Source organism: Stegostoma tigrinum, chromosome 15 (genome assembly GCF_030684315.1).
Source record: "Stegostoma tigrinum isolate sSteTig4 chromosome 15, sSteTig4.hap1, whole genome shotgun sequence".
In the NCBI taxonomy this organism is placed as follows: domain Eukaryota; kingdom Metazoa; phylum Chordata; class Chondrichthyes; order Orectolobiformes; family Stegostomatidae; genus Stegostoma; species Stegostoma tigrinum.
In genome coordinates this window covers 42,301,132-42,313,691 of record NC_081368.1, presented here as the reverse complement: position 1 = coordinate 42,313,691, position 12,560 = coordinate 42,301,132, and the positions used below count along the sequence as shown (strand labels likewise).

The following is a 12,560-nucleotide window of genomic DNA, read 5'->3' as shown; positions in this document are numbered from 1 at the left end:
GATCACAATCATTAGAAGTGCAAGTTTGTCATTTGGTTGGAGGACGTGGGGGTAGAGGAGGGAGAAGTGTACAAGAAGCTGAGGTGGAGATGGGCAATGGTTTCACAGCCATTTTCTAAATTTAACACACCCGAACAACCCAGTAGACTTGGAACATAATGTAATTATAATCCAGCAGCCATCTGGAAAAAAATGTCATGTCTGTCCATCAGAATAAAAAAAAGTGTCTTTTCATAGATATCTGTGGCAGCTTAGGAGGAAATAGTCACATGGTTCTAAAATCACTGATATAATGCTCTGGGGACATGTGTTCAAAAAACATAATGGCAGCTAGTGAAATTTGAAATGAATCAGCAAACAGTATAATTCAATAACTTTGTAATCAAAAGGTCAGTAAACTACTACTGATTATAAAAATCCATTTGGTTCATTGATGTCCTTCTGGAGTGAATATCTGTCAATTCCACTCAACTAGCCTACATGTTGACTCTTACCTGCCCTCTGAAACAGCTTAGCAAAAAATTGTCGACCTTGCCAATGATATCCAAATCCCATGAGAGAATAATAAACTCCCATTTGGATCCTAAGATAATAAAATGTGAGGCTGGATGAACACAGCAGGCCAAGCAGCATCTCAGGAGCACAAAAGCTGACGTTTCGGGCCTAGACCCTTCATCAGACCCTCTGATGAAGGGTCTAGGCCCGAAACGTCAGCTTTTGTGCTCCTGAGATGCTGCTTGGCCTGCTGTGATCATCCAGCCTCACATTTTATTATCTTGGATTCTCCAGCATCTGCAGTTCCCATTATCTCTCCCATTTGGATCCTGGCCACTCCACATATATTCAGACTGACCCAAGTTAGGAACTGATGTCCTTGCTGATTATATACAATAATGTATTATATGATAATTACCATCACAAGACACTGCCTATTTTCTAGAATACAGGAGATCTCAACTTCCCCACCACACCAGTTATTCTTCATCTATGTGCTGAGTCAATAATAGCAAGCTAAGTAACTGGGCATTAGACTCAACCTCAAACTTGTAATCTATGAACAGTCTCATACATAAATATATGCGCTATTCTATGCGAAGGTACGACAAGATAGCGATGAGAAAGATGGACCATTCTCGATTTTTTCTCATCTCAGATCAATGAGTACTGAAGGTGTTGCTTGCTACTTGGCATAGACCAGTTAACTCCATACAGAACAGATATTGAAGGTAGGATATTCTGAGCTGCATGATTCAGTTCTAAACTGAGTAATGATCTTAAGTCACTGGGGACACTAAACTTTATTATTTCATTTGTACTAACGGATAATACAATCATAATCCAATTTATATTGATGTTGATTCATTATAAATAATAAACAATAATCAATGTGTATTTAAAAATGTATCATAATATATTTAAAACATATTAATAAAAGCTTAATACAGAAATTAAAGCAAAAATTAAACCAGAATCAGGCTGTAATCCACCAGAACATTGCCTTTGTAAACTCTTTTCTGTAATTCTACAGGGAAGCAGCAAAAACCAGCAACCAGTGGTGGAATGAACATATTACATTAAATTATTTTCCTAACAGTTCATTCATATCTTGGCTAGGTGGGGGACTGTAAAAAAGCTTTTTGATAAAATTTGGTAATCTTCTTAATGCAAAGACATCATTAGGCATGCCAAAATTATTAGGTATATCTGACAGGAGGGTAGGATTCTGTCTGAACATGCAAGGTGCAGCAGCATAGCCAAGGATTGTTAATGGTGTAAGTGAGTAAAGGAGATTAATAGCGGAATAACAGAACCATTCTGAAGAGATTAACATCACCATTGTCCCCAGATAGTGATTCACAGTGTAGAGTGTGGACTTGAAGTTCAGAACTGAAAGCAGACCTTTTAAGTGGCAAAGCATCTTGAGCGAAAACTGGACTGAAAACTCCAAACGGGAGGAAAGGGGCAGCACACCTCTCTAGTGTTGCCTGTAAATTCAAAATGCTACGGTTTAACAAGTAAAAAGGAGACATCACAAGAAATTTAGATGAACAATGACAAACAAATTAGAGAGCAAGACAGCGAAAAACACAGCACATGATAAAACAAAGAGGACATAAAATTGAGAAGAAGAAACACTAGCAGAAATACACTTTTACAAAGGGAACAGCATGTCACAAGCATAAATGGAAACAAAAAAGGTAAAAAGAAAAGGATTTAAAAAAGCAAAGGAGAAACCACTTAGCATTGGAGGAACTTGCAGCAATAAATAAAAAGTGAACAATATAAAAAATAGAATTATATATTGTACTGAACTTGTTAATTTAAAGAAGAAATTTCCTTCTGTGTGTTCATAATAAAAAAAGTTCAAAAATTGCCATCACAAGTCCTCAAAGGCTGAGCACATTATACTCAAAATCATAACACAAACAGTTCTTGGAAAGTTTAAAAAAATGTGAGCAAGAAATATGCAACATAACAAATTTTCTTTCAATTTCAGTAACAGCTGTACGACTTTTGTATGAAACATGAGGCTGCTGGTACTGTCCTTCAGGAGCCATACTAATCAGGATTAAACAAAGCTATTTGAGAATTCTGAAAATGTTAGATTTCAATATCGATCTTGTCTTTAAATACACTTTCGTTTTACAGACAGGTTCCTTTTATAATTCAATAGTAACAATATCAACTTATAACTAATTACTGCCATTAACGTAAGAAAACATCCCAAGGCACTTCACAGAAACATAATCAGACAAAAATTGATACCAATTACAATTATATTTAGGTGAGTTTGAAAGAGGGGTTTAAAAAATGAGAGAAAAGAACAAAGGTGAAAGGCTTTTAGAGGAAATTCAAATACAGGATACAATTCACAGAAGCTAGGTGATAGGTATTTTTAATCAGCCTGTTCAGGGATGATATGATCAACCTCTGGAGCTAGTGGACTTAAACCCATGCCTCTTGACTTTGACATAGAGACATTGCCATTGCACAAGTGCCCATGTAAGATAGATGGTAAATATCTTCTATATCAACCTGCTCAAACAGGCTCTTAAACATGCTGGAGCAGGTGGGACTTACTCCTGGGCCTCCTGGCTGAAAGGCAGGGTCATTATCACTGCACCACAAGGACCCTAATGAACTACATGAAGTATTTTCTAATCAACACATTCAGAAATATTATTACATACATCTGGTACTGGTGGGACTTGAGCCTAGGTCTCTTGGCCCAGAGGTAAGCACACAAGAACCTGAAGCTAGGTGATAACACTTCTTCTCATTATATCCAGCAGCTGTATCCAAGAACAGATTCATTTGCAACAAACAGTCTGATATATTGAGTATGTGACATAGTATGCAAGGTAGAAAGCTTATACTGATATTGGAAACATTGGCAAAATCTATTGCCATGCGGAAATAAAAGGATTAATCCAACTTACTTATACGTTTTTACTCCTTTCAGTGCCTCGTCCAAGTGGAAGTGCTCAATAAGGAACAATGCCATTTGCAGGGGTGAGACATAAATGATCAACAGGAGTCTACTTGTTATTGTTTAAGCTGATTGTATGATGCTTTCTGGGACCCAAAGTTATGTTAAAGATGCACAGGGCCATTACCACCCCACACTACTGTACTTCCACCTCGAGTAGGAAATCCTTTCAATTAAGGCAAGCCAGAATTGCAAAGGGTGATGGAGAAATCTAGGATTTTGGCTGATAGGCATTACTGAGTATCATGATGCTAGGTTGTTCCTTGACTAATCAATAGTTTAATTTGCAGAACAGTTCCATCTTGTTGGCAAGGTAACATTGTACTGACTGTTGACAGCTGGCTCATTAACAACAATGCACGCAACACTTTTCCTTAATGATTTGCATTCCGTGGATTTGGTGCACAATAAGGACCTTGTTAAATTATGTAAAGATAATTGCGCAATGTTTACTGGAACATACTAACGCAAGACTGCATAGGGTTAGCAAATCCCCTTCTCTAAAGACCTAAGTAAATGAATTAAGATTTCAATGACAGTCTGAGCACTATCCCAAATTACTCTATTTAATGGATTAATTAATAAACAAAAGCAGCATGTCACATTTTGGCAAGCAGTTAGATACCATCATACCATCACCACCATGCATACCCAGAATGGCCGAACAGCATCACCAAGCTAGTCAAACCGTGAAGGAGTTTCTGCGATAAAAAAGCTCTACTTTTCATAGGGCCATAAAACGTTGTTGTTTTACCCAAAATGTGCCAGGACACACCACCATTTGCAATAGACCCTATTTTTGTTGATATGGCAAAGGGACAAGATGTAACTCATTCATGGGGAAAACTGAAATCCAGCAGGATCACTTGAATTCAATGCTCAGTTCAAACAAATTTGATATTTTACTGGAGGCAGATCAGTTTTCTGAAGTGTGTCACTTATGATTTTTAAGAGAAAATATGAATGCATAAAAGGTGGAGAAGGTCTGTGAAGCTGTCGAAGTGCTGAGTGACTTAAATCCTCTGCAGTTTAAAATGGAAAGAAACAGCCTATTGTGACTCTGAAAATAAAGCAGTGTTTGTAATTTCAATTGCTGCTGGCTGATAAAAGTCAGAGGCTTAACATAATACTTTTCTTACTGCTTCCAGAGCCACTCATTATAATAGGTAGGGGGAGGCGTTCTGTAAATTCCATTTGATTGACAGTTCCAAAAGATTAGCTATTGTTATCATGGGCTTACGAATACAAATACTTGTTTTCATACTGCTTAAATACTTGAAGGGGTTTAAATATGTACAATGTGATTCTATCAACAAAGTGTTTTTATATACTGTGTTAAAGATACTTAGAACTCTGTTTCATTTAATCTTAGCTTGGCTCCTGAAGTTTCCCCATGGTGCTTACTGGATGAATTGGCATGGATGTTTAAGAGCTAAATTACTATGCAGTGGCCCCCAAAATGAGTTAGCATTAAATTAAAATAGAGGCTATAAAGGACCTCGTGGTAGTGGAGGGAATAGATTGGCATTGAGGAAGTGGAGGACATGAGTTGATCTGGGTAGTGGAGAGTGAATGCTAGATTATCTAACTACTATTACTGTCAATGGTAAAGCAACCAATTAGATCAAACATCAATGATAATGGAAACTGCAGATGCTGGAGAATCCAAGATAACAAAAATGTGGAGCTGGATAAACACAGCAGGCCAAGCAGCATCTCAGGAGCAAACATCAACTTGCCTGTCTAGAACAATACTGGCAGGCACAATCTCTATACATCATTTATAATGATCATATAGCATTGCAGGGTACATCAAGATGAAGGATAAATAAAATAAATGAAAATCAGGTATCCATGATGCATTACAGGCCACTGGTAGACAAAGAAGTGCGTATCACCAGAAGCTATAAATATTATCAACAAACCAGGAGATAAACTTTGATTCAATGGGAAGTGTGGAAGAAAGTATCCAGGGCTGTATCTCTGAATGAAGTGATAGTCTCATTAACATGCTAAACACAAAGAGCAATGTGCTATAAACAGAGCCAAGAAATCTGACATTGTCAAGAAACAAACAGATTATATCTTTAAATATCTTTATCTTTAGCCCTGGTGGAGTCCAGCATAACTCCAAGAGATAATGTAAAAGATTGACAGGTGTCTTCAGCCATAAAGACTAAGTGCATATTACTTGTCGGCTTCTTTCTGAGGATCCTAATATCATAGATACCAGTGTCCAACTGAGTCAAACTGAAACAAGATGCAAACTCATAGACATTAGTTAACTTGATTAGTTCCACTGTCACAGGACTCCATATTTACTCAGTCTTTGCTACAGCAGTTGCTATCATGTGCACTATTTGAAATCTACATTGCAGTAATTTATCAGCGATGTTCCAGCAGAACTCCCAAACGCACGCTCTCTATTTCCAAAATGGACAAGAGTTAAAATGTTACTTGACTGCCATCAATTCTATGCTCCCTTTAGCCACACTTCATCATGATGTGGAAATAATTTGCTTTTCCTTCAAATAAACTGGCTTAAACCCATACAGATTTTGAATCAACACTTCTCTAGGAACATCATTATTTGCAATAATAGGAAAGTGGTCCAGGAAATGGCTGATGAAATTCAATGTGAGTAAATGTGAGGTTTTGCACTTTGGAAAAAAGAATACAGGCATGGACTATTTTCTAAATGGTGAGAAAATTCGTAGAGCAGAAGTACAAAGGGATCTGGGAGTGTTGGTCCAGGATTCTCTAAAGGTTAACTTGCCGGTAGAGTCCGTGATTAAGAAAGCAAATGTAATGTTGTTGTTTATCTCAAGAGGGTTGGAATGTAAAAGCAGCGCTGTGCTTCTGAGGCTTTATACAGCTCTAGTTAGGCCCCATTTAGAATACTGTGTCCAATTTTGGGCCCCACACCTCAGGAAGGACATACTAGCCCTGGACTGTGTCCAGCAGAGATTCACATGGATGATCCCTGGAATGGTAGGTTTAACGTAAGGAACGGCTAAGGATCCTGGGATCGTACTCATTTGAGTTTAGAAGGTTGAGGGGAGATCTAATAGAAACTTACAAGATAATGTATGGCTTAGAAGGGGTAGACGCTGGGAAGTTGTTTCTGTTAGGCGGGGAGACTAGGACCCATGGGCACAGCCTTAAAATTAGAGGGGGTAAATTTAAAACTGAAATGAGACGACATTTCTTCAGCCAGAGAGTGGTGGGCTTGTGGAATTCATTGCCACGGAGTGCAGTGGAGGCTGGGACGTTGGATGCCTTCAAAACAGAGATTGACAAATTCTTGATCTCACAAAGAATCAAGGGCTACGGGGAGAGTGCAGGGAAGTGGAGTTGAAATGCCCATCAGCCATGATTTAAATGGTGGAGTGGACTTGATGGGCTGAATGGCCTTACTTCCACTCCTATGTCTTATGGTCTAATACAGCAGTTCAAGCAGGTGTCCTCTCAAAAGAGGTCAGCTAGGAATGGATAATAAATGGCCACTGCCCAATGCTGTCCAAATCTCAAGAACAAGAAGAAATTATTTGAATTACACAGATCTATTGTCAGCACAGAAGTAAAACTTTTGAAATTGGACATAACATATAATCTTAGCAGTTAAAAATGTGATATCCATCTTATTTAAGTTCAGAAGTAGTGACATCTCACAACAGTAATACAGGTCTTGGTCAAACCACACTTGGAGAATTGCCAGCAGTTATGGTCTCCCTACCTCAGAAATGATTTACTTGCCTCAGAGGGAGGGTAACAGAGGTTCACTAGGCTGATATTGGGGACTGCAGTATTGTGCTATGAGAAGACATTGGTTTGACTGGGCCTGTATTCAACAGAGTTTAGATGGATGAGGGGGGTCAGACAGAAACGTATAAAATTCTGACAGGGTTGGCCAAACCAGATATGGGGAGGATATCTTCTCTGGATGGGGAGTCTACTACAAACAGCGACAAAGTTTCAGAATATGTGGTAGACCACCTAGGACCGAGATGAGAAAAGATTTCTTCATTCAAAGATTAGTAAATCTGTGGAATTTGCTACCACAGATGCCCAGTCAGTGAATATATTCAAGAAAAGATAGATACATTTTTAAAACTTAAAAGCAGCAAGAGGTGCAGGAAGAAAGCAGGAATATGGCATTGAGGTAAGAGGATCAGCCATAATTATGTTGAATGGTGGACCAGGCTTGAAGGGCTGAATGGCCTGCACCTGCTCCAGTTTCTATGTCTCCATCACCACCATCCAGTCCTTTGTAAATGCCAACGTGTGAACACTACAATGATTTCATGACATCCTAAAGACGTCCTAAAACACTGTGTAGGCAAATTCAGCATATTTCATACACTGCAAGATCTTGCAGCAACAAATGAGAATAATAACATCAATTTGGTTTTGGTGGCAAAGGTTTAGGGAAAAATTGTGACCAGCATATGGAAGGCCTCTGTTCTTTGAATTGTGCCATAGAAACTTTTGCTTTACCTGAAACACAAACAAGTAGGTAACATCTTAGATTAATATGCATCTGAAGAAAAACAACTCCATTACAGGGAGTTCTCCTATTATGTGTTCCAACAACATGAATTGGCTATAACACAACTGACGAAACGGGGAACAGTATTTGTAAAACACGAACTTTGATTGGCTATAACGCGATTCCGACATCGACATCACATAATTGGTTTGTGGGCTGTCTTCTGAGCATGCGATGGCATCAACGATACTTGTGCTGTGAGAGGTACTGTACAATTCTGCCCTGTTACCCACAAAATACAAGGGCAAAGTGGCAAGAATGATAACAAGAAGCATCCTGGTGATAAAATTGTGGGTGGTGTATGTAAAAGAGAGGCTGTAACGCTGCAAGAGAAGCTAGATGTTGTAAAGCATTTTGAGTGCAATGAAAGAATATGTGATGTTGCTCGTGCAACAGGAATGAAGGAATCTACTTTAGAGACAGAAAAGACTAAAGCAAGCTGTATTGCTGGAACAAGTCTGAGCGCTAGCGAATCTGTGAGATCACTGGCGAACTTGAGAAGATGGAGTAGCTTCTCAGTGTGTGGTTAGAAGGGCAAATGAAGAAGTAATCTGGGACCACACTTCTCACCATAAAAGAGAAAGCATTATCAATTTAGAAGGTCTAACAAAACAACCCAAAAGTCCTGCATACATGCCCACCTTTAGTGTTAGTAGTAGCTGGTATACTGCTGTTAAGAACCACGATGCTTTTCATAATTTTAAATTATGTGGTGAAGTTGCCAGTGCAAAGAAGCATGCAATGCCATTTCCTCCCATAATAAAAAAAACTAACAAAGAAGGCTACAACTTAGGTCAAATTTTCAATTTGTATGAGACTGTTTTTTTCCTGGAAGTGAATGCAGCCAAGAACCTACATTTCTATGAGTGAAGCACACTCACCAGGCTTTAAGTTGGCAAAGGATTGTATGTGCTGCTGCGTATCAATGCCAGTGGAGACTTAATGTTTATGCCTATGGCGCTGGCAACCCATGAGCCTTGAAAGGTTACCCTAAGTCTATTCTAGGCATCTACTTTAGGCCACACAAAAGGAGGACAGGTTAATTTTTTCTGACCTTACTGTTGATGGTTTCAAAGACGTTTTTAGAAAGTTTCAAGATTCTCCTCATCCTGGATAATGTGCCAAGCCATTATCAGATCACTGGTGAGTTTTCTGAAAACAACAAAGTGCTAACCCTACCCCCAAACACAACCTCTCCCCTTCAACCCATGGACCAGGGTGTGATAGCAGCTTTAAAAGCTTACTTTTTAAGGCATACATTTAAGAGGCTGATTGCAGCCAATGAGGGGATAAGGACAGTGTTCTTCAGTTTTGAAAGAGCTTCAACATCACAAATGCAATTGACATTATCGTGGAGGCCTGGGGTGATGAGAGTAAGGACTGGATGCATACAGTTGGGCAGAAGCTTCTCTCAGACTTTCTCCCCAAGATTTAAAAGCTTTGATCTATCAGAGGAGCTCCCGAGAATCAAAGAATGTTGTGTTAATCTTTCAAAGCAAGCTGGATTTGAAGAAGTGAAGAGGGAGGATGTTGAAGAACTGCTTGAGTCCCATAGTGAAGACCTCTCCACAGCTAAGCTACAACTTTTCGCTGAGGGGGATGTGGAAGCTGGGAGTGAAGAAGATGAAGTCCAGGATGCAGCACCACAAGAGCTTTCCACTTCTGTTTTGTCTTCTACCTTAAGGGATATTGAGAAGCAATTACAATGATTAGAGGATAACGATTACAATGCAGAATGCAGCAGAGTAGGAGTTCTTGAAGTAAGATCTTTTTTGACACCCTATGAACTGCTTCTTCATGAATGAAGAAAAACGGCAAAGCAGCAAAAATTGAATTTTTTTTAAGCCACCCTCTCCCCCAAGAAACAGTCAGAATACAATGAACCCCAGTCATCCACTTCTTGATTAAATATTTTCCGCCCTAACCCTGCAAACAAAATTGCACCTGGAGGTGATGATGATGATGATGATGACAATGACAACCCTCAGAATCTGCATTAACAACGGAGCTACCTCAGAGCCTCCTTCCTCATCAAGTTATCTTGACATTTTATCAAGATAAGGTGATTAATTTACTGTTATTTCATTATTACTTGTGAATTAAGTTCTATCCTTTGTGTTATGATTTTTGAGTCATTTTGAGTGATAATTTTTGTTGGTTTGCCCCCTTTCTCATAGGTCCTGCGATTTCTATAGTGTGATTTTCTATAACATGTTGTTTCACAGGAACACATCTATCGTTTTATATCAGAACGCCCGTATGCAGTTTTTTTAGGGTTGCAGAGAAGTGTCAGATATCAACAATATAAAAGGACGTGCTGCAGCCTTGGGAGTCATAGAAGAGAATAATAGCAACTCAGCTAACCCATTCAAAAAAATCGGGTATTGATTGGGATCTCAACATCAGATTGTAGCAGGGCAAAAGAAAACATTAACTTTTTGATTACCTGGAAACTTTATTTCATATGAAATCTAACTAAAATGCCTAGACCTAATGGGTTTACGTCAGAGGATGCTACGCGAAAAGAATTGGTGAAAAATTTTGAAAAGGTTAAAAAAAAGTCATCTTTTGGAAATAAAAATAAAATCAAAAAGTGGAATTTTCCAAACCTAGTGCTGAAACCATGATATCTTTAGTAGGTTGGGAAGCTGCTGACAGTTAGAGTGGAATTTGCCAAATTTCTTTCAGTGAACTAAAGCATTAGAACTACCTCTTCAGGTTCTCTGACAATTCAGAGAAGGAGAGCAGATGGTGTTGATTTTGTCAACGGAAGAATTTCTCATTAACAGAGCTCTAACAAAGATTAGTGGTCGTGGAAGTCAGTTACAAAAGTTCCGTTCTCCAACTGTTTCCAGTGAACCATTAGGAGCTAGGAACTTAAGGTGGCACTTAAGGTGAGTGCTCTGCAATTTCTGGTGCCAAACTCATACTCTGACATTTTCAGCATTCTCGTAGACAGCACTTCTCATGAAAAAAAAATTGCACTCCATTCATTGCTCTCTCTCTCTCTCTCTCTCCAGGCACTTTTTCATGTTCCTATCTGAGTAGCCAGCACTCACATTCACCATCATCTTATTATGCTCTATCACCCATGCCTTATAGAGTCATCTTCCATGGTATGTTTTCTCCTGCAATCTCCACTAACCCTTAACAACACTTGTACTCGTTGCTTCCTCTCCTTGAAGGTGAAGAGAGCAAAGAGAGAGGCAGACAGCAAGGGGAGATCCCACCAGTAGCAGACACTCTGAACGCCATGGCTAACTGCAGCTATCTCATTCACTGCGAAGGAGGGTTTGTTCCTAGAGACTGCAGATGTTAGCAATGATGTACCATGAAATCCTGAACCTCATGAAGCACTGATATGTATACATGTGGACAGAATTGACCTTCTGTCTGAAGACCCTGTATTGGCAGTTTTGTCTCCTTGGAGCTTGATGTCTGTGGCTATCCCTTCTGCCCTATGGAGAAGCATTGACTGTGGAGAAGGCAGATGGTGTTAGTATTGCCACTGATGGTGGTGTGATTCTTCACACTCTTTCTCTTGGTCAGTTGTGAAAGGTAAGGCTGTATTCAGTGCTCCTATGTTGTAACAAAGACTGGCACCAAACAAATACAGATGGTGAATGACATGCAAAATAGTAAAGTGACTTTCAAGAAGTTGGCAAATTACCTGCTTAGCACTACAAATATACTCTGAAAAGGAGTGCTTTGAGGAACCTTCTCCCACCTGGCCATAACTGGAGCTTTCTAATTTCACTGATCAAGGACTTCACAGCCTGTTAGTTTCACTGAATCAGTATGCCTCACTGTATTCTCAACTCAGTGATTTTAGCAAGTTCCACAAAGCTCAGGAAAACAATTTTTTGCCCATTAAATCTAGAAGCTTGTTTGAAATAAATGCTTATTTGAATTGTTTTAATTCATTCGTGGGACATGGGCATCGCTAACTGGGCCAGCATTTATTGCTTGTCCCTAGTTGCCCATGAGAAGGTGCTTAAATACCTCACCGAACAGCTGCATGGTGTCTCCCGTTTGCCTTTAAACCTACTTGCGTAAGTTCAATACCTAAATCCCACCCAAATGTCACTTTCAGAGGACTAAATCTGTTGAACACATCAAAAACCTGTCTCTCTTGCACAGGACATTTTCTCCATAGAACACACAGCTCTAAATATGCCACATTTATTTTAAGTTTAGATCTGCATACTTATCAAGGCCGGTCACTTTGTGACATCTGAAAGGTGGAGCTTGAAAGTTTGCACTGCCTCTGCATTTTTGAGAAAACCGAAGCACCACTGCAACATAACAGCTAGATGGGCATGAATATATTTCCTTAGTTCTTCAAGGTCACTAAAAGGTTTGGCAGAAAATACTCACAGGGTGATGGAAATGACTATTGTTTGATGTTCTCCTCATATACAGTGCAAGAACTTAAGTATGAAAGTCAGTCGACAACATTCTGGAGTGTAATATTTCTTCCCCAACTCTTTTTTAATTTAGTTCCCTCTCTTACTTCCTATC

General features: G+C 39.2%; 1 protein-coding gene across 5 annotated transcripts in view; it reads right to left on the bottom strand.

Moving 5' to 3' along the window:
- The window catches only part of LOC125458742 (MORC family CW-type zinc finger protein 4-like), a 121,897-nt gene that overhangs the window by 22,350 nt on the left and 86,987 nt on the right, over positions 1-12,560 (bottom strand). The window contains exon 15 of one of the 5 annotated variants that reach the window (XM_059651433.1): positions 1,900-1,985. The exons of the other annotated variants lie outside the window; for them this stretch is intronic. Coding sequence (XP_059507416.1) covers positions 1,900-1,985 — 86 coding nt within the window. The remainder of the gene's footprint in view (positions 1-1,899; positions 1,986-12,560) is intronic. 5 annotated transcript variants of the gene reach the window in all.